The sequence below is a fragment of the Bos indicus genome, chromosome X (genome assembly GCF_029378745.1).
Source record: "Bos indicus isolate NIAB-ARS_2022 breed Sahiwal x Tharparkar chromosome X, NIAB-ARS_B.indTharparkar_mat_pri_1.0, whole genome shotgun sequence".
Classification (NCBI taxonomy): Eukaryota; Metazoa; Chordata; class Mammalia; order Artiodactyla; family Bovidae; genus Bos; species Bos indicus.
Genome location: NC_091789.1, coordinates 61,526,310 through 61,549,681, shown reverse-complemented (window position 1 = coordinate 61,549,681; position 23,372 = coordinate 61,526,310). Strand labels below are relative to the sequence as shown.

At 34.9% G+C, this 23,372-nt stretch overlaps 1 protein-coding gene across 1 annotated transcript in view; it reads right to left on the bottom strand.

Moving 5' to 3' along the window:
- Positions 1-23,372, bottom strand: part of COL4A5 (collagen type IV alpha 5 chain) — a 252,629-nt gene that overhangs the window by 8,528 nt on the left and 220,729 nt on the right. Inside the window, exons 37-47 of the mRNA XM_019956152.2 lie at positions 22,032-22,158; positions 19,031-19,111; positions 18,295-18,393; positions 17,697-17,747; positions 16,191-16,376; positions 7,457-7,590; positions 4,980-5,052; positions 4,776-4,847; positions 3,811-3,939; positions 2,876-2,974; positions 1,508-1,720 (exon numbers count right to left, since the gene is read on the bottom strand). Of these exons, the coding sequence (XP_019811711.2) occupies positions 1,508-1,720; positions 2,876-2,974; positions 3,811-3,939; positions 4,776-4,847; positions 4,980-5,052; positions 7,457-7,590; positions 16,191-16,376; positions 17,697-17,747; positions 18,295-18,393; positions 19,031-19,111; positions 22,032-22,158 (1,264 nt within the window). The remainder of the gene's footprint in view (positions 1-1,507; positions 1,721-2,875; positions 2,975-3,810; positions 3,940-4,775; positions 4,848-4,979; positions 5,053-7,456; positions 7,591-16,190; positions 16,377-17,696; positions 17,748-18,294; positions 18,394-19,030; positions 19,112-22,031; positions 22,159-23,372) is intronic.

Here is a 23,372-nt window from a genome sequence, read left to right as displayed (position 1 = left end):
TGTGTGTGTGTGTGTGTGTGTGTGTGTGTGTGTATAAATATAAATACAATACTTGCCCTATAACTTTCTTGATTATTTTAGTTTTGAAAATCAAATTGTCTAATGAATATGAAAGTGCTTTTCTTTCTTTGTTTTTGAAAGCGCTTTTCTTTTTGGCTATACCACATGATTTGTGGGATCTCAGTTCCCTGACCAGGGACTAAACCTTTGCCCCCTGCAGTTGAAGTGCAGAGTCCTTCCCACTGGGCCACCAGGGAAGTCCCTGAAAGTGCTTTTTAATTATAAATTAAAAATAAAACTAACATTACTAGTTAGGGACAGGGATGGAAATATCTCTGGGTCTCAGAAAGAAGAGACTAGGAAGATGTACATAAAAGGAAGGTCTACAGTGATGAGAACATGGGTGTTTGGTTGCATTTATGCTGTAGGCTACCTACAGTGATGCAGAATTCTGGTTATAGTCTCCAAGCATTCAAAGATAGGGTGATCTCATGAACTCTCAGTACTCTCATATTTTGAAACTATAAAGTTTTAATACACTAATGATTCTGGGTATGCATTTTGTTTTTTCAGACAGAACATTTTCAGTATTGTCTGTTTCCTCCACCACTACCATCTTTTTTATACACCATAGTCCTTTCACTAATTCAGCACAGACTATGTATGTATTTAGTGAGGTGATTGTTTCTTTAACATCAAACTTCTTATTTTTATTCTTTGCCTAGGCATCAAGATATCTCCAATTTGATCCCTGAATGAGCCCTGGCAGAGACCCTGCAATCCTGTATCACACTTGAAATATTGGGTACTATCATGATGTTCCTATGGCTGAGGCCTAAGCTGTACTTGAGTCAGGTCTAGTTTATAGCCTCTGCATCTGAATACATACTATGACAGCCCTTGCTTGACCAAATACACACATTTTGAAAAGTTATAGGGACATAGTAGATAAGAGATCCTATTTTTTCTTTGCTTTACATTTGTGAATTTCATGATGTTCAAAAACTTTTAATGCTTCCTGTTCACTTACTAGGTTAGGAGTTTAACATTTATAAGCTTGATTATGGGTAGAAGTTAGATTCTCACAGTAAAGAGAGAATGGACTGAAGGGAAAAAAGTAGAGAACATTATCTAAAAGATAAGAGTATATTTACGATGAAGATTTGTCAATTGTAAAATTAGAAAAAGATTCTACATAAGGTGGCTCAGATGGTAAAGAATCTGCCTGCAATGCAGGAGACTGGGGTTTGATCCCTGGGTCAGGAAGATCCCTTGGAGAAAGAAACGGCTACCCATTCCAGTATTCGTGCCTGGAAAATTCCACGGACAGAGGAGGCTGGCAAGCTGCAGTCTATGGGTTTGCAAAAGAGTCAGGCATGGCTGAGTGACTGACTGTGAGTGAATTGAATAGAGAGATGCACTTTGTCCAAGGTTACTCTAGAACCTAACAAGATTTTCAAAACAAAATAGAAATGCATAGTAAGAAATAAGATGCTGATTATCTCACCCAAGTCTTGACCATGAGCTCTTTTATTTCCTTGTACATACAGGAGAGAAAAGCCTTCATACACCTGGATGGTTCCCTGTGGGCATTGTGGAGCATCTGTTGTCTGGCTGTGACGTGTGATGAGAAACCCATGGGCAATAGAAGAGGTTCCAGGGGGACCTGGAGGACCCTGCAATCCATCTGGCCCGGGGGGACCATCCAAGCCACGAGTACCTATTTTCCAAAAAGCCATCAGTATACAAAATTAAGTGAGCTCTGATTCACTATTATGGCTATTGACAAAACATTATGACCTCATTTGATAGTTAATTTAATCAATATTTATAGAATGTCTACACAGGCATTGTCAGATATCACAGATTTGGAGACAAACAAAACATGGTCCCTGTCCTCAAAGAGATTAATTTTTTTTTTCCCTTCTGGAATTGGTTGATGACATTAGGCACTAAATAAATACTGAGTGAATGGAACACTAGATGGGAAGAAGTGATGCCCATTTGGGAAATTTGTATGTTACCTAGTCTCTCACTGTACTAAAGGAGTCCAAACCCAATGACAAAATCTCAGTCTGCTGTTTAGTTCATCACTTAGAAAAGGAAGGGTGTGGTTGCTGTCAGTCTGCCAGCTTCAGTGCTGAAAAACATTTTCCTTTGAATCTGTCTAGAGAATTATTCTCAGGCATACATTCTTGTTTAGAGAATAGGCAGGGTACTCTGAGGAAACTTTTTAAAATGTTTAATTTCAATCTGTCACTGGTTTCTGTTCTCTATTTGGCCACTCGATTTGAGCTTATTTTTTAAAAATTCTCTATATACAGGCCTTTGGCCACTGTGTGTATAGATTTTCACTTGGGGGAAATGTCACAGCAATGCCTGTATGTGATGAAGGTGACACTGACCTGTTTCTTCCCTAGAAAGACAGTTAATGAGATGGCAGGGTGTTGGTTCTAGGAGCAACATAGACAGCACCAATCTGCTTTGCTGCTACTGCTGTTTTTTTGTTTTGTTTTGTTTTGTTTTACCAACACAAACCTTTACATTTGTTATTTAGAGTTATATTTACATTATCTACAGTTGTAAAAACACTGAAAATTATCAGAACAGTTAAGCACAATGAATACCTGAAAAATCCTCATCTTGAGGAAAAGCTGACTTTCTAGGGCTGTAAAAACATTTAAAATGAAAACAGCCTTCCTGTGTTTCTCTTATACTGGCAAATCTGTGTCATCGTATTTTTCCCAAGCAACAGACTCCCCAGCTAGCTGTGCTCTCTCAAGAGGAGGCTTTCACAGCTCCAGTTGGAGGGATATGTCCAGAGGTCTCCCAGACTTAAAAACTACTATCAGCAGCAGTGTTTTACTTGTCTCACCTGGCTGGCCTGGCAAACCTGGGTCTCCTTTGCGTCCTCCTGCACCATCAAAGCCAGGGAGTCCATTGCGTCCAGGATCTCCTGGAGGGCCAATTGGACCTACAGGAGAAAGCAGTAGGGTTTTCAAATGTGCGTAGAATAAATCCACATCCAGATAGAGCTAGGACACTTGACATCCATGAGTGGCACTGAATTCATAATCTGGTTTTGTCTTTAATTCAGATAAATGAAAGAATAGTTCAAGCCCAGGATGAAAAGATGCAGACAAGGATTTAGGTTTAATTTTAAACAATCCATTTGCCTCTGTGGAGAATTCTATAATATGGCGGTTGTGTGCTCCTTGCCTTCAGTACAAGACATAGCACAAGGCCCAACTTTTGTTCTATATCCCAACAAAAGGCAAGGCTGTTGCTGCCTGTATACTTCATTTATGAAAAGACTGCTGTTAAGCCACTAATAAACTGGAAAGACTGAAGTTAGTTTCTAGTTTTCTTTTAGAATCACAGTTGGCTGCAAGTATAGAGTGAATTGGCCAACTAGACAGGATTTAGTTTAAAAATCATACAACCTCACAGCGTGGAAACTAACAGCCCATCAAATCAGCCTTCTATCCTTCTGGTGGTTGGGACAGAGAAAGCATCAGATCTTAAATGCATACGAATTTCATTATAGAGATTTTAAAAACATTAACCTAATCATTCAATTAGGATAGCCAGATGAGCGAGAAAAAATTGGACTGGGCCTAAAAGAAATTAGGGCATGAGAAATGAACCTTTCAAGAAAGGTTCAAAAGAGAAAGTGCAACCCATGGTGGTGTAGTATTCTACTAGCTGCTGAGACTCCTGTCGTCAAAGACAAACTCTGACAAGTGAAAGGAGAATGAGGGAAATGTTTGCAAATACATAAGGCTTGAAAAAGATGATCTACAAAGGTACCTGGTAAACCCTGAGGTCCTGGGAGTCCTTGTAAACCTTTTAATCCAGGCTGGCCTGGAATCCCTGGTGGGCCAGCATCTCCTTTGATTACAATACTCTGTCCTGAAGGACCAGGTAATCCAGGGGGACCTAAGAGGCAAAATATATAAAGTTGAAGGTAGGGAAGAGAAAGGTTGGAAAGAATGAATGCCAAAATAAACCTCAGATCAGAATAAGAATTGGTTTGAGAGAAATGAGTTACATGTATTGGAATTTACTATGTCCAACAGAAATCTGTTTGGGAAAATTACCTTTATTTCCCCCAAAGAGCCAAAAAAAAAAATAATTTCTTAGGGTCTTATTTGTCCATAGATTAGGGTCTACGGACAAATTAGGCATATAGTCCCTATTTTCAAGCCTTGAAGTGTGATTGCAAATCTGTGAACACTGGTGTCAAGGGAAGACAGTTCTGTTTCCTGATGAATCCATTCTGATTCTAACGTCATTTGCGGATCTTGTTTGTTGAGTTTGTCAAGGGAGCCACTGAACTAACTAGTAGAGGAATTTAGTAGATACCCTGTTTCATAGTTTATAGGAAATGTCTGTAAGTCTCTCAGCAAAAGGAACTATTTTCATATTAAAAATATAGAAACATACCTATGAGACTTGCTCTTGTGATCTATTCTATTGAATATGGGAAAGTTAGTATAAAAGGTAAAAAAAAAAAAAAAAAAAACAACTCAATGAAGCATTCTTGTTGGTCCTGTATCTATCTTAAATTTAAAAAGTCTGTTCTTGATATTACATTATTGAAACAGAGAGCTTGAGAGATTAATATAATAAGAAGAGGGAAAGTCCTGCCTATTTCCCCTCAGTTGTTGGGGACTGAGACTCTGAAAGTTTCAACTGAAAGGCAGAATGCAAACTTTCAAATTCTTCAATGAATTTAAGTATCAGGTATAACTAGCTCCAGAAATAAGTCTTACCTGGTGGGCCAATAAGTCCTGGATCCCCCTCAGGGCCAGTTGAACCAGGTACTCCACTGGGTCCTTTCATGCCTACAAAGAAGGTACAATTGCACAGCAAAGCAACAGGGCCATAGCCTTTACCCAGCCAGATCAGGAACTGTGTGTGTTCTCCCAAAGGAATTTAATGTAAAGGGGGAAACTGCAAAACATCCCTTCAAATACCTGGAAATCCTGGAACACCAGGGAGACCAGGATCTCCTTTCATTCCATTGAGACCTGGCCGGCCAGGGTTACCCTGAATAAATAAAATCATTAATTTTAGAACAATATTGGGGGCAGGGAAGGAAGAGCATAGGTGGTATTGCACAGTGATTTGCAGAACTGGCTCTAGAGTCAAACTTTTAGGATTCAAATCTCAGTTCACCTTTTAGTAGCTTGTGTGACCTTGAGTTGATTGTTTATTCTTTCTGCTGCATCATTTTCTTACCTCTAACAGAGAAAATAATAGTATCTACTTCATGAAGTTGTTGTGACGATTAAATGAGATAATTGATATTAAGTACTAAGAAAACTGGTTATGATGTGTACTTAATGGTAGTTATTATTCTATAATAGCTATATTATTTTATAATATAATGGTAATTATATAATGACAATAATATTTTATTATCATTAACAAAGGCACTTCTTTTGAGTGTAGCCCTGATGTAATAAGTGCGTGAATTAAAATCCAAGAAGTGATGAAGTCTAACAGACTAAGTAAAAAATAGAGTAGGCTTGTTAATTAATTGGGTTTGAGGGCCAGGAAAACTATGGGGAGAGGAAGAGTTGAGAATAACTCTAGAATGAACCTAAAGGAAGAGTAAGTGTGGAACAGTGAAGTTTACTAATAGTAACAAACAAAGAGACAAGTCTAGAACATCTTAAGCAAAAATGTAAGAAAGAGCTTAAAGGGGGGCCATGTCATAAAGTCATAGGATCCAGCTTGAAGGGGCTCCCAAATCTAGGACAGTTTGAGAATCAAAATAAGTAAGGATAGTTTAAAAATTACAAATCATTGAAAAGAATGAGAGTTTATGCGTCTATGATGATAACAAAGAGCCAATATATGGAAGAGAAGGGAGGCTCTTGGTTACAGAAGGGCCAAGTGGAATATGTGGAGGCAGTGCTAGAGTGGGACGATCATCAGTTGCCACTATCACAGAACTGAATGGCTGAGGCAGAAATCATAGACAGATATTCTAAGAAGAAATTCTGATGTGGAACAGTATAGTTGTATGATCTTAATGTGTCTTCCTGTAGTTTTGCTTATTAGTTACAAGGGGAAAAACAGTAACCATGTAGTGGAGAAACCAGGTAACAACTTAATGGGAAAATAAAAATTAAGATAATTAATTAAGGGCAGATGAATATTGTGGGCCTCCATATCTGAGAACACACCACTCATAGAGTATTCCATCTGGGGAGGCACATCTTCAATCTAATTATGAAGAAACAGCAGGCAAAAGAAGAAACATTCTTTTTTTAATGGGAAGGGGCTACACATATTTCTTCAAAAATGCCCAGGTCATGAAAGAAAAAAATAGGCTTATTTCAGAAAAAAAATACATAATTATACATATACACACAGAGAAAATACACATAGAGAGCAAATGGGGCAAAACATTAACAACTGGTCCATTTGGGTAAATAGGGTTTTTTACCATTCTTGAAAATTTTCTATAAGTTTAGTATTATTTCCAAAATGAAAATTAGAAAGGGTACAAATGTAAGAACTTGCATAAAAGCAAATGAATAGAACTTGAAAATACCATGTTTATAAAACGTTGGTATCAGACAGTAGTCTTGAATCTGGCAAAGTGACATGCAAATTGGAACTACATTGGAAATGAATGAGGTAGGGAGTGAGTAGAGAATGAATAAAAAGAGGATTAAAAATTTAAGTCTAGATGTCTAAAAGAATAGCGATAACAGGGAAAAAGGTGGGTTGTTTTAAACTTTAAGGACAATTTCTTTAGATTTTTTTTTCTGCTATAAAGCAGCCATCAAAGCTAAAAGACTAAGCCCAGACTTTGTTGGCTGTCAAATCTAACAACAACCCTCCTGAATGAAGGAAGGAAGCTTTGAGGGTACATAAATAAACATGTGACTTTCTGGGTCACTCAAACCAAGGTGGAAAACGCATGAATATAGACGTGGGGATATGTTATTATTCTCCTTTTACAGGTAAAGACAGAAACACAAAGTATCTGTCTGCCTTCCTCATAGACACAGAGCACAACTGTACAGTGGAGCTGCAAAGTGACTCTAACTACAAAGTCTAACATATCCCCACTCACCATGATCAGTTCTCTATGGAAGACTCATCCACATGCAATGCTTACACACACACACACACACACACCACATATCCTTTTATAATTTGCTTTTGCTGAAATCAAAGTTTCTGAAATCAAAATCTATACACACCAAGAACTCCAGTTAAAACTATCTTTGGGGGAACCCGTTAACTATAAGGTAGCAAAGTCCCTTTAGTTGGTAGAAGACAGGAACTTGCCTTTTTCTCTGTACTTCACCAGGAAGCCATGCAAAGAGCCTTGACCAGTAAATGCGAATTAAAACAATGCAGTTTGGAATTCTCATTTTGAATGCAAACACCCACATCCATTTCTCATCAAATATCTATTCCTATTTCCTACCTGGAGTCCTGGAGGACCTTGATCACCTTTCAAACCAGGCAAACCAGGTTGCCCAGGTTGGCCTGGGTTACCTCTTTCTCCTTTAATAGCCCCACTTCCAGGTAGACCCCGGGGACCTTCTGGACCTGGTGGACCTTGATAATGCACAACAAATAGCCACATTTCAGTATAACATAAGAACAGCATAAAAGGCTTTTAAATTATCCAAATACTCTTAGTCATCTATTAGTTTGCAGAATAAAATCCAGAGTACATTAAAATATATAGATCAGTGCTGACTCTCTAATGTAAACTGGGCTGGGTTCTTTTTGTTATGAACACTGGGTTGCAGATTCTTTAATTTTGTATTTTATTATACATTAAATCCAATAAGCTCATATCTAAAGGAAGGACTTCAGACATTGTAATAAAGATTGCTTCTGTAATCCTTAACTGTTTGATTTAAGTGAACCAAAACAGATACCATAGAGCACTGTTCTCAAATTGGAAATGCATCAGAATCCCCGGGAGGGCTTGTTAAAATAGATTCTTGGATATACCCCCAGAGTTTTGGATTCTGTTAGGCTGGAGAGGGGCCCAGGAATTTCCATTCTAACAAGTGCCCTGTAAATAAAAAGTGTCCTGTAGCTAAAGCTGCTGGTACACCGCCACATTTTGTAGGGCAATCAGGGATTCACATCATTTGCTTCATTATGATTAAAATAAAGTTGCTTTATTTGTAAGTAGTTACTTTTATTCAGTTTGTATTACTATGCAATTAAGATAGTTATTTAAGCAAACTAATTGCCTAATTTCATTTTAGTGATATGCTTAAAACATGGGAATATTTTAATGTCAGAAATTCACGGAGTCAATATAGTACTTTTAACTTAATTTAAAAATGCTTTTGTGTTATTTATATTTTAAATATTTCTGAAGAAAAATAAAGGACTTGGCATATAACTTCTGAATAAATAAATAATTTAAAAGGGGATTTTGCTAAGCTCCTTCCTTATACTATGTTTTAAAATGTTCCTTCTAAATAAAGTTATCGGGTTCATTAAGTGACCAAGAAGATCTTATAAATAGCCACATTTTTCCTCACTAGGTGGGAAATAGCTGTCTTGCCTGCAGAGTGCTGAGGTGGAGACTAAATAGCCCTGCCTTAAGAAAATAATTACAAAGTCCCAAATAATGAACAGTACATAGTGAGCACCTATACCTTCTCTCTTCCAGTAATCTTAGTTTTTCACTGGTTTCAACAAAAAAGGAAAATACGTAGAGTTTATTTTTAAGGGAAATTTCACAGGCATATGAATTTAGAATACTGAATTCATGTTTACATACAGACAAAAGGTCACATCTTTGATCCCGTCCTTTCCAGTACTCTTATGACTCAGAATCAGTGGCTTCATGCTAACAATGCAGCATGGCTTAGAGATCATGAATGCTGGACTCATTAATCAATCATTAGCTATTTGACCTCTGTAAGTTTTATTCATCACCTTGGCCTCAATTTCAACTTCTTTAAAATGGAAATAAGAATAGAACCTACTTTATCAGGATGTTCCAAGAATTAAATAAGATAATATCTATAAACACAGTGCCTGGCACATAGTAAGAATTATATAAGAATTTTTAAACAATTATTATCTTCATTACTAGTAAAACTGAAGGTAAGAACATATTTAAAAATATGAACCTGTTTTTAATCTTTCAGCTATTTCTATGTGATTTCATAATATAATACTGTCACTTGAGAAAGAGGAAGCAGGTTCACAACAGTACAACAATCATTTATCTTTAAACAGTTTAAATCATACAGTTACCCTAGCCCAGCAACCAGATAGACACTCTCAGAAATTCCCTTCCCAATCATAAAGAAAGGGTTGGGTATTTTGAATTTAAACAAATAAAAACAATTATTGAGTTCAAACCCCTAGGTAGGGTTTTTGGACAAAAATTGTTACCTTCTTCCATAATGTGTAATTTAGACTAGAAATCAGGTAGCAAATCAGATTATTAAGAGAAAAGTAAACTATCTGTGAATCAATCTACGAGTGACTAGGGTAAGATTAAGAGGAGAAAAAAAAGGAACATTTTATTCTTCTCTCCCCAATCTGAAAAGTAATCAGAACACTTATCATTTTGAAAAAAAAAAAAGTAGGTATGTTTTAGGCATTGTTCTGTTTGCAATTAAAAGGAAATTTGGGTAAATTTACATGTTATTGATTCAGACCTATTGTTCTAGTGTCTCTCAAATTTAAATTACTGATTTGCTAATAACACAAGGGGCATGTAAGTTTTATTTATAACAATACTTGAAAGTTACCCTCTTTCATTATTGAAAATAGCCATGAAAGCACAGCTCTGATCAATCTCAGGCAAAACAAATTCAAGAAAATAAAATCAACACACAAAGGTTACAAATGGGTCAGATGCCTGCCTAAATAATGCGTCTTAAATATAAAAATAAGTGTATTTCCATTTAAAATTCAACATGTTTCTATGTATGAATTACCTATTATAAAAAATTGAAAGCACAAAGACCTAATGTTATTTCAAACTTGATTATAAACAAGTCACATTACCTTCACCAAAATGTTAAATACCAGAGCACGTAGTTATTTGAGGATAACAGCACTCTTCAATGACTTCTGAATTATAGCAAAAAAAAGTGCATTTCTCTTGTCACACATACAAAGCATTAAAAAAAAAAAAATTGACCAGTCTAACCTTGAAAACCTGGGAAGATCAGAGTTCACCAAAGCCCAAAGATCGATGTTAGCAGTATCAGACATCACACAGTACAAAATAAGATTATGAGTTAGAAGTGGTTCACATTATAGCACAAGTTAAACAATAATTCTCTTTGCCAGCATTTCTTACACCTACAGCATAATCAGTATGCAAACAGAACCATACAGGAGTATAGAGAGCCAAATATTTTAAAATAGAGCTTATTCTATGAAATAAGCTGCTAGTTTTCATTAACTCAAATGAAATGCTACAATGGCTTTCCAAAAGTTAGAACCTCAAAATATGAAAGTTGGAAAGGGAGTACCACTTCACTGATAGCCTTCTACTCCTTTGGGTAAAACTTTTGGGTAAAAGTTTATCTTGGCCTCTGCCATTCTTTAGCAAAAACACAAGGTGCAAATTTCTTGGTATAGGCAGACTGCTCCAAGGAGCTACAGTTGAAGACCTTACCAGGCAAATATACAAAGATCACAGATGACCTAACAGAGAAATTAAAACACAAATATACAATGGCCATTACCAACTGTACTTCTGTTTGTCTTCTTTGAAAATCATTCCATGAAGACAGATCGTGATTTTTAAAAATAATCCATCAAGAAGCTTTCTTCTCTTCCATTATTACTTGTAATATACTCAAAGAGAAAAAACCAATATATGTTTGCTCACCATTGAACTTGAAAACTAAGAGTAGAATTTTCCAAAGATGTGAAGACCATCACTGAAGGGGCCCTTCAAAAATATTTTGGCATGCAATATCCCACCCCAAACTACAGAAAATATCACATCTACTTTATATTATTCAGTGTACATATTAAATTAGACTATTAACTATTAAAAGAAGGATCATTAAAAAGATAAAAAGCTTACAAACAGGACAACTCCTGGTTAATGTTAATTGACTATAAACCCAATTTCCTTTTCTTACAAGTCTTGCTATGATTTATAGGTTGAGGTTTGCAGAGAGAATAAATTGTACTAGCATACTGAATCCTAGAAATTAGAAGACCGAGGATTTATTCTTGGCTCTACTACTTACTTATATCTATGAGATTCTGGGCAATTCAATCTCTCTGAGCTTGTTTTCTCACCCACACAATGGGAATAGTGTTGTCTACCCTAATGTCCTTCAGAGTTGTTTTAAAGATGAAATATATTTTTTAAAATGTTGACCTGCCATGTGCAAGATGACACAGGGAACACAGAGATTAGCTAGACCCAAACTCTGCCTTCACGGAGCGTGATATAAATGATGGTGTGTCATATAAATATAAAACATTACTATACCAAGTAATAAGACTCTTAAAGCATTTGACAATTTGAAATCCAGGAAGCCAAAAAATCAGCTTCTGTTTGTTTAAATGGTTTCTAAATCACATACAGCAAACTGACTCAAGACAACACTTTGAGCAGAGTCTGGCAACACTATTAGCTAGATAAATTAGAATTTCTACTTAAGATAATTCAGTTTGAGTAAAGACATTTTATATATGTGTTTGCTATAGAAGGACCAAAATAAGAACTCTTAGAAAAATATCTCATTGAAATATATGATATTTCAGTCTAAGTAACAAGGAAAACTTCAGATCATATCATAGCAAAACTTCTAAGACTTTAATTTCTAAAAGGTAACATTTTAATGAGTTATATGCCAAGTCAATTTTGTACACGAGTTTCTAAATTATTTCTCAAATGACCTAACAAAGTTTAACTGAAAAACCAAATAAAACAAAAAATCTCTTATACATGAGTAGTAATAATTAAAGATAAGCTAATGAATTGATTGGTAAATTTTAAATCCAGTTTCCACTTAGGGTTGCAGTCTCCAATTGCTGCAAAGAAGAGAATACTACAGATACCGGGTTCCAATAACTGTGATTTAGAGTACATCTTGTAAATAAGTTGTCAAATCAGTTTTAAACTAATATGGCTACTTTCCTTTTTTTTTCTCTGAATATATTCTAGAGCCTTGGAATAAAACAATCTTGTGGCTGACAGTAAAGTCTGGAAGTGATCAAGGCAGCAACTTCTATGCAAGTCAGACAGGGGGGGACTCAAAATTACTTCAAAGTATACCTTAGTCTTCTCTTTATCTTGGCAATAGTTAAATAGCATGCATTTGTCTTAATCTTTTTGATGACATCCATTTAGGAAAACACAAGAAACAGTAGGGGTTGATGGAGACTTAAGAGTTAACAGCAAACAAAAAAGCAAAGGCAAGGCCCAGTCTGCTGTGCTAAAAGTCTCCTAAAATGGCAGAAGCAGCTTTGTTCAATCACTTATCATATTTATAACTAGAGTAAGAGGCCAGATCATAAGCATCAAGATATGTAGCTGTCTGTGTGGAAAGATGATATGTTTTACTAGTAGAACAGATACTTAACTAAGTACTGGGGAACCCCAAGTCAGATTCCCTGCTATGCCAGTAACTAACAATATGACCTTGAGCAAGCTTATTCACTTCTTTGGGCCTTAGTTTTCTTATCTGTGACTAAACTTCAGACAGATTCCTCTGAGCCCTCTTCTCAATTAGGCCTTACTCCTTGGGCCCTGTCCTTGGTCTGTTGAGTCCACTTTTAGCAAGAATCTTGCTAAGTCAGTTTAGGGTGAGTTGCCCCCGCCCCCGCCCCCGATATCTGATCACGTTCCTTATTCCTCATCCTTAATGTCTAAGTCCTTAGACTGCCTTTAGCAAGACTCTAGCAAGACTTTGGCAAGACCTCAAGGACCCTGATAGCCCTTAGACTACCTTTGGTGAGAACTCTAATAGGCCAGTTTAGCAAGAATCTGTTTACCCTTGATATCTCTTTTTAGTAATTTTTCATCCACTGAGTCCTTTACTCTGAATGTGAAGTTGCTCAGTCGTGTCCGACTCTTTGCGACCTCATGGACTGTAGCCTACCAGGCTTCTCTGTCCATGGGGTTTTCCAGGCAAGAGTTCTGGAGTGGTTTGCCATTTCCTTCTCCAGGGAATCTTCCCATCCCAGGGATCGAACCCAGGTCTCCCGCATTGTAGGCAGATGCTTTACCGTCTGAGCCACCAGGGAAGATCCTTTACTCTACTAGTTGAATAAAATCCCCATTTGACCTCGTTGTACTCCGACCTGAGCTCAGTCTCTCTTTCCTGTTGCAATAGTCTTTCCCCTAATGCAATAGTCTTGAATAAAACCTGTCTTACTACCATTAGCTGGTATCTAGTGAATATCTGTTTGACTAATGTAAAACTTAGGTCCTTCTGGAGTGATAATATATAGTTATATGAAATAATGGGTTTGTGGGGTAGTAATAAATCAAGGAATCAATTCAGATAGAGATAGACTGCTTTCTAAAAAGCATCTTGAAAAAGTATAAATTTTAAAATAAGAAGAAGAGAAAATTTCCTGCCATTCCCAGTAGCTAGAACTTAGGATTATACTTTTTCCCCTTTTAGCTGCTCCTCAGAAATGTGAAAAGGGCTCTTTATCTTGAATAATAAACACATTCAGATATTTGTGATTCTTTTTACTTCTGATTAGGTGAAAATCTTTTAATATTAATCAGCAATTTTCTAATGGGCAGCTCTTGGTAACTATTTCTAGGTGTGTACTGTTTATATGTATAGGATGAAAATAAGATTAAGAGGTTTCTAATCTTTGCTGGTTACACTAAATTTATTTTTAACTCTGAGCCTATTAGTTCATTTATATAGTAGCAGAATTTAGAACTTTGTGACAAACAAAAATGTGAAGGTGGGATGGTTTGAAAAGTTACAAGAGGTATGGTTCATCAAGAATTGCATATTTGCAGGATCTGATAATATATATTATTCTTTAAAAATATCTTTTTGAAGAATAGTTTAATTTCAATAATATTAGCAGATATGAAGCAAAAATAGGAAATACACAGAAAATGTAAAATAGTATATAATATAGTTTTGAATACTATAAATTTCCAACTAAAAAAAACATAGATATATAAATTTTAAAATGATAAATCAGTTTTTCTAAGTAGGTTATTTTGAGTTATTCCAATAGACAGAAAAACTGGACTGTACAAATTCCTAACAACTTTCAGAGATAGACCAACATGTAAGAACTGAATTGGCATATATGCTCTTAAAATATATTCAAATACTTGAAAACATTAGACACATGTGTATATATACCTATATATACACATACACATGTGTATATAAATAATATACACATACATATAAATATATATATATATAAATAAAAGAAAAAGTTTCATATTTCATGCAGATACTACTTTGGAGTTAAGGAGCTAACCTGTAGGACCTGGATAGGGATCAAAGTTCACCAAGGCCCAATGTCATCATTAACAAAAAGGAAAAATATCAAAATTGTTAGAAATATCAAGAAACTAAAGCATTACACTAATTTTTTTCAAGTTAAACTTTAATTCAATAAAAGAATACCCTGCAAGTTTATATTCATGCATCTGTATATAAACCAAATTATTGCCACTTCACATCAACATTAAAATAAAAACAGCACATGTGACATATTTTGAAAAGCCAAAAATCATTCTTATAATAATCATTACTATAAGTGCAGACAACAATCAATTCTAAGAGCAACTGGGTTTAAAATTCCATTTTAATTTGTAGTTTATGAACATGTTGAAAGGTTACAAATACTCATCAGATGTGTGTTCTTCTTCTGACTACTTTTGTTATTATTTCTTTTAGAAATGGTAATTTAAAAAAACTTTTATGAATGATGCCTTTATGTTGACATATTTCAAAATAATTTTCAACATTGAACTCCATTACTGATAATAAATAGCCACAGTGCTGATTAAAATACTAAAAAGGAGAATAGTTTGGTTTATTTGAATTATTACATGCATAACCAAGCAAGATATTCGTGTCAATGCTTTACATTACATGCCAGATAATTAACATAGCTGAGAGCTTCACTGATTTTCTTCAATAGTAAAGCAAAGGAAAACTTTATAAATTATACCTTCTATAAATAGTCAGATCAGATAAAATCTGGTTTTGAAAATGATCTTCTGAACAAAGTATGTGATGCCATTGATTCATGTTTTTACAGAATATCTTATTAAAACTGACTGCAATCACTTCAGAGTTTATGGAAATTTGCACTTTTAAATACATTATAAAAATGAGTCAGACCTTCAAAGGATAAAAAGGCAATTTTTTTGTTTCTTTAATTTTACATTTATCTTACTTTAAAAAAATCAATGAGGGCCAAATTTTCAATAATTAGAAATTAAAAAACTGAATATTAAGTCTCAAGTATCTGTTAATAATCTATCTTCAGCGATTGGGCTCAGCGACATTAATCCAGAATGAAAATGAGCATTTCCAAACTTAGTAAAATGAAATGAAACAGCACAAACACAAAAGGAAAAGTGAACATTGGATGCAAAACTGAGACTATTAGAGCAGTTAACACAAGACAAATGAGGTATAGACATGAAGCTGGTATGAAGAGATCACTATTCAATTTAATCATGCTGTGATGTTGAAGATAAATTTGATTGCCTAGCTCCTAGAGAAGATAAATTTTTTTATTGTGCTTAGTGACATGTGCTGATCATATGACAGAACCATAGCAACATTTTTGGTATGGACCACAAGCATTTATTGGGTGATCACTAAAATGATTTCTGTGATAACATGCTGAGCAGCTCACATTAAAAACGCAGCTTGCATTTTGCTGTCAGGTTATCAGTATAGTTTTTTTTTCCCCTCAGTATAGCTTTATTTTAATAAAAAGACTAATAAATTCACTATTTCCTTTTTTTCCTCCAAGTTGGTTTGTTTTAGCTCAACTTTAAGTAAATGATGAAATACATTACTGAAAAGAATTATTAGATGCCATGGAAATGGATGGAGCCAGGAATAAAACAAGCTATTTCTTTTTAAGAAGTTCTTTGGATTGCAGATTTTAACATCCTGAAGACTGAATAACCTGCCAGCAAAAATGGACTAATAAATAGACCATTCCCCTACCACTCATGTACATACCTGGTCTCCCAGGAGGACCTTGGGGTCCAGGGCTGCCTTTAGGGCCTTCCAGAGCTGGACCTGGAGAACCAGGAGGGCCTGGGGGACCCTGCAGACCAGGGAAACCATGAAAGCCTGGTTCACCCTTTGGACCTGGAAGGCCAGGGTTTCCTGGAATGCCAGGTAATCCTTCATCACCCTTTTGACCTATGAAAGCAAAGTCATGTTATAGAACATATTAAGTGATACTGAATACTAATTAGGCTTGCCTGTAAGACTAAAGCTACTCCCACTTATTAGAAAAAATAACAGGATTTACTAAGGTCATTTCTACCTCCTACCAAATTCCCAACCCATCCAGAAAACCCATTTTTTCTATTAGGTTTATCTGTTATCAGAACTATTTGTTAGAGTATGTATAGAAATATAGAAACAATAATAACTTGCATTCTAAAAGATATCCTTTGTGTTAGGAGATAGAGCAATGATCACATGACCAGTAGTTAGGAGGAAAAAAAGGAGAAAAAAACAAAAGTATAAAATATTTACAAGAATAGGTTAGAGATAACTAGAGGAAATTCCTAACACAAAATATTTTTTAAAAATTATTTATTTTAATTGGAAGCTAATTACTTTACAATATTGTGGTGGTTTTGCCATACATTAACATCAGCCATGGGTGTACAGGTATTCCCCCATCTGTTTTGAGACACATTTTTGAGACCATTGGAAGATATGGATCTTCAATGGTTGCTGTGAGTCCCCAACGACCATTCCATCCAAGATTTAGAATCACAATCTAGACAAACTGTTTTCAACAGCTTTTCTATACCACTGACATGCCGGAGAGCAATATCACAGTTGTACATTAGAGTAATAATTTTTATGTTGGATTCATAAAAGGAATACAGGAATTTCTAAGTGATCTATGTGTGGTTTGAAAAAATCCTCCATAAATAGCTGATGGTCATTTCAGAACATAAAAATACGTATCTGTACACATTTAGTCATTTAATTAACTACTTGGGGCTTACAATGAGGGTAAAAACAAATGAGGGAGGTAGATGCGTGTGCACACATACCATCCAAGATGCAAGATATAAATTAAAATGGAGTTTTCAATAGACATTTTTATGATTGGTACATATTTCTACAGTTTACTTATATTATCTTGGTTTTGGTTTCCATGGGGGAAAAAAAAGTATTTTTCTTCTGGCTAAAAGAGCTTTTAAAAAATTACTGAAAAAAAGAAAAACTTATTGAAACCTAACTCTTCCTACAATTTTGCTTTCTTTATCATTTCCTTAACATTTATTTATGAGGTTAATGAAGAGTTATCTGTATATTAATTTTCTTAAGTGTGCATTTTTTATAGTACAATAGCTTATACTAAGTTGCTAATTAATAAATGCTTCAAGATGTAACTCTAGCTTTGAGTTGTCTGGGGTTGTATGTGGAGATGAAAAAAGTGTACTGGAGAATATTATCTTTTTACTGACTGATTTAACATGCTTTGTTAAAGTTTACCAGAAAGTCCTGGAAGTCCAGGGGGTCCTGGGATTCCAAAGCCTGGTTGACCTGTCAGAACATAAACCCAAAACTTTCAAACAGATAATAATAACTGAAATAAGAAGAAATTATTTTTGGATTATTTAGGTTTTTAGCAAATGTTGCAATGTATATCATACGAAACATGGAGAAGAGTTATTTCCAACATGGAACTACAATTTGAACATGAAAAAATTACATAAACTTATATTCTACTTGTGATGAGTATTAAGTATATTTTTAAATACACATATCATATATATATATATATATGTTTATATATATTATATACATTGCATGGTGAAAGAAGGTCATCCAGAGTAGTTAAAAAAAAAGCTAGATAGCTTCTTGACATGGAAAATTGAGCAATAAAAGATTATGGAGTTTTTCATAAGAGGGAGGCAACTTGATTCAGTAAATGTGAGGTAATATTCTCAGGAAGAAGGTAATTAGGAAGGGAGAAGTGTATAGTAGCTTAGAGGATAAGGAAGAATTTCACTATGGGTACTTAAGGGCAAAAGCTAAAGTAGACAAGGAAGAAATTAGAAAATTAAGGACAATTAAAAAAATATAGTACCTGGTTCACCCTTCTGTCCAGCTGGTCCAGGAATACCATCTTGACCTGGCTTGCCTTTTTCACCTGGAGGCCCTGGTGGCCCAGGACGACCTCCACCACCTAAAGAACAGAGTACAGCAGGTTACACTTTTCTTCTCAATTTCCTTTTTCTCCTATATTCACAATTCTTTTGATTTTAGCCTCAAATAATTCTAGCCAAAAGACACAGAGTGTCTCTGGGACATTTCTTTAAGTAATGATACCTTGTGAAAAAGAAATAAAGGATAATGAGAATAAGGAACTGTTTTATCATCCACTCAGTATTCAAACTCACTTTCTTATTTAACCTACCTTTAGAATATGTAAAAAAGCAAGGTGTGTGTGTGGGGGGGGGGAGGATGGAAGTGGGGTGAATTATAGGCCTCATAGGGGGCCAAAAGGAGTGATTTGCTCAGAACAGTAAACAAGCAAAACTACACTTTGCCATTCTAAAATAATGAGAACTTCTATCTACTATTATAGGATACCTGAAATAACTCTCCTTGGAAAAAGTGAGCCTGAAAAATAAGGTCCCATAATAATAATTTTAAGCAAATCTTATTAAGAATTGTTCATTTTGTATCTAGCAAGTAGTATGGAGTGAATGATCAGCATGTTTGTCTTGAAAACGCGCACAGCTCCCAGAAATGATTTGACTTTCCAAAAATGAATAAGCCTTAATTTTATAGCATGGCAAACCCTTAGTTTTCATTCTTACCTACAGGACCAGGTTCTCCTGGAAGGCCAGGGTTCCCAGGAGGACCACTAATACCTTTTGGTCCAGGAAGGCCTGGGGTTCCTAGAGTAAAGAGCTCAATTTAATGATAAACAAAAACTGCATTGCTTTGAGAGCTACAATTCAAAGTTACAATTTAGAATGTTAGCATAGAAAGAGTAAAGAATAGCAAGAAAACCCCCAAACATACTGGTGTTTGCTTGATGATTTAAGAATAATTTTAAGTTTTATATTGATTTATTCAGAGGCTGGCATTATTATATATTCATAATAAAAATAATTACCATCATATTATACTTGTAGAGTTAACTGGTAGGATTCTATTGTATGGACATACCAAAATTTTAAAAATCCATTCGTGTACTGTTGAACATTTGGGTTGTTGTCAGGTTTTAGTTATTATGAACACTATTCTATTTATGGAAACCTGGTCTACTTAGCTATTATGAGTAATGCTTCTATAAATATCTCTGCACTGGTATTTTTGTAGACACAAGTCTTAATTTATCTTTGGATAAATACTTAGATGGGGTGAAACTGCTGAGTCAGAGAATAGTTATATGCTCTGATTTATAAACAAACAACAATATTTGGGAATTCCAGCTGCTCCAGGTTCTTATATAACATATACTGATCCAATTGTTTTAATAATAGCCATTCTGGGCAGAAATGTAATGCTACTTCATTATGGTTTTAATTTGCATTTCTCATATTGATCACTTTTGCATGTGTTTATTGGACATTCATCTTATCTTCTTTTGTGAAATATCTGCTCCAAGTTTTCCTCATTTAAAAAAAATGGACTGCATGTCTTATTATTGAGTTGCAGAAGTTCTTTATATATCTCAGACATTAGTTATTTATGAGATATATGTTTTGTAAGTATTTTCTCCTAATGTGTAGCTTCCCTATTCATTTTTTAATTGTGTCTTTTGATGATCAGAAGTAAAGAAGAACTCAGTTTCTTTAAAATAAAAAAAACAGTGTGGGGCAATCGGACATTTGTATGAAAAAAAAATTAACCTTGATCCCTAATCACATGATAAAACTCTTTTTATTCAAGACAGACTATAAACTTAAATATCAAACCTTAAACACTGAAAGCTATAGAAAAAATTAGAATAGTTCCATAAACCTGAGTAGGCAAATATTTCTTAAATAAGATACAAAAAGCACTAACCATGAAAGAATATAAGAAATTAGACTTTAAAATGGAGAAGGAAATGGCAATCCACTCCAGTATTCTAGCCTGGAGAATCCCATGGACAGAGGAGCCTGTCTACAGTCCATGGGGTTGCAAAGAGTCAGACATAACTAACTGACTAAACAACAAGAAGACTTAAAAAAAAGAAATTGGATTTTATTAAAATTAACATCACATAACAGCATTAAGAGTGAAAGGCAAATTTGCGACAGAATCTATTTGTAATACATGTATCTGACAAAGAACTCATATCCAGAATATATAAAGAACTGCTCTGAATCAATACCAAAAAAAAGGCAAACAACTCATTAAATAAGAGCAAAAAGACTTAGAGCAGGCTCTTCATAAAAATGCTACCCAAATGGCCAATAAGTATATGAAAAGGTGTTTAATATTATTGTTCATTAGGAAAATGTAAGTTTAAACTTCATTGGGATACTTCTATATACTGACCAAAATTGCTAAAATTAAAAAGACTGACAATATCAAATGAGGTAAGGATACAGACAAATGGACACTTCGCAATACAAAGTACTAACCACTATATGATCATGGCAAGCCACCAGGAACTACCCGTAGACATTCATACATTGCAGGTGGGACTCTAAGGTATAAAACCACTTTGGAAAACTAACACCATCTACTAAACTTAAATGTACACCTACTTTATGATTCAGTAATTCTATCACATAAAGTTTTGTGTGAGAGAAATGAGTATGTAGGTCCCCAAAAAACATGTTAAAGAATATTAATAGCATCTTTTTTCTTCATAGTTCCAAACTGGAAACAACCCAGAAGTCCATCAAGAAGAGAATAGGTAATTGATTATGGTTTATTTCTTCAATGGAATATTATGGAGCAATGATTAAAAAACCAAACTGCTGACAGGCAACAAGATAACTTTATCTTATATACATAATGATGAGTGAAAGAAGCTAGACACAAAGATATATACTGTATGATCCCATTAATGTGAATTTCAAAAACAGGTAAAGTTAATTGGCAGTGATAGAAGTTATAGTAGTAGTTACCTGGGAGAGGGAGATTCACTGTGAAGGGGAATAGGTAAATTTCATGGGGTAAGAGAATTGTTTTATACTTTGATATGTGTGGTGGGTACATGAATATATATATATATATATATATGTAAATATTCATCTATTTTCTTGTACATTTTACTGTATCTAGGCTATACTTTAATAAAAAGGTTAAGGAAAAGATAATCAAAGACCCACTCCATCTGTGCCACAGTGCAATCCAAAAATCAAACAAAAATAAACACAAACATAAACAGAGCAGATACTTTATCAAGTTCAGATCACCTACTTGATTATAGTGCTAAGACCCTTTGCTTGCACAACTCAGTCCTTATCATTTGAATAAACTGTATAATTGTTCTACCAACAGCTACCGACTGTGTGCCTGAGGACACACTCTAAGAGAATCAGCAGCAGGCTACAGAACGGTAGTGTACATTACCACCTACAAAAATAGTAAGGCCTCTTAACTGACTTGTGGCTAGCAGTTAGACTCAAAAATGCTCCACCAGTCTCTCTGCCCACAGGATATTGTGCTGCTGAATTGGTAATGCCCATTTTCATTTTCTATGGAAAGAAATGTGGGCAAAAAAAGAAAAGTAAAAGAGATAGTTCAAGATTGCATTGCTGGTCAGTATCTGAGAAATAGAACAGAGGTCTGTCAACTAAGAAGTTGCTTTATGACACAGATTAGAGTAAATAAGGAAGGAAAGAAAGAAGCATTTAAGAAAAGTAGTATTACCAGGGAATCCAGGAAGGCCTGGTTGTCCTTTTGCTCCAGGGGTCCCCGGTAATCCAGGCAAACCAGTTTCTCCCATAGAACCTTTGGTACCAGGGTTCCCTGGGTATCCAGGCAGACCAGGTTCACCCTAAAAATATGAATAAAAAGATAAAACCGAAGTCTCTACATGATTTGGATTATATAACAACATAAAATTATTCATAGAGCTTTTACTGGATGTCAGGTATTCTGTTAAGTGCTTTACATAAATTGCTTCATTTAATCATCAAAACAGCCCTTTGAGTTAGGCTTTATCATCTCTATTTAGAAATGTGAAGATTGAAATCTTAGAGAAACTCAAGTGCCTAAGGTCTCTGGTAAGTAGCAGAACTGGGATTTGAACCAAGGTCTGTCAGATTCCAGATCTCATGCTATTCCCATGAAACGTGGATGCATTATTCTCTTTAATACTAACAACTCTATAAAAAAGATACTATTATCCCCATTTTACAGTGATATAGCTAATAAGTGGCGGAATCCGAATTTGGGTCCAGGTAGCTTGATTTCAAAACCTGTGTTCATCATCCCTAGCATGCTACATTGAAATTAATTGCTTACAATAAGCATGCCACATAATAACCACAGTAGGTTCTATTGTAAAAGAAAAATTTCATCTTCACATGAAGAGGTCTATGAATTCTTCACTAGACATCTCAAATCCCCATTTTGTCCATGAAAACTTCCAGGATAAAGACAGCTAACCCTAAAAATTAGGGTAGGTTCTTATTCCATTATGTTTATAATGGTTTCACATATGCATGTCTTAACTCTTCAACTACACTGAAAACTTCTTTGTGGTCAGAGATAATTCATATATAGCTACTTTTGCTCAACAAATATTTGCATTGTTTTCTTCTAATAAAGCCTTAGAAGAATTCATACCCATTTTCACAATTAAAACAATTTTTCCCAATAACAATGAGAATATATATGATAATACTAAATCTACCACAGTGTTCCCTGCTCTGCTCATGAGGACTGTGACCTGTCCAACAAAGTATTCAACATCACCTACTGAATATTTCCTTCTTCATTTAGTGCTTCTGCTTGTCTAGGGGCATAAGATCATCTATTTGTGACTCAAATGTTTCCACATTATGTTAAAAGCTTTTTAAATAAATGACTTTTCTCCTTACATCCTATTTTTAAAAAAGTTAACAATCTCGCATTTGGAATATATGTATTTTTGTCTGAACACTTATAAATCAAACATGTGGCACACTTTTACACACATAATAGGTATACAATTAAAATTTGGATTGAACTGGTTCCATCTTGGGTATTTACACAAAAAGCTTCGAA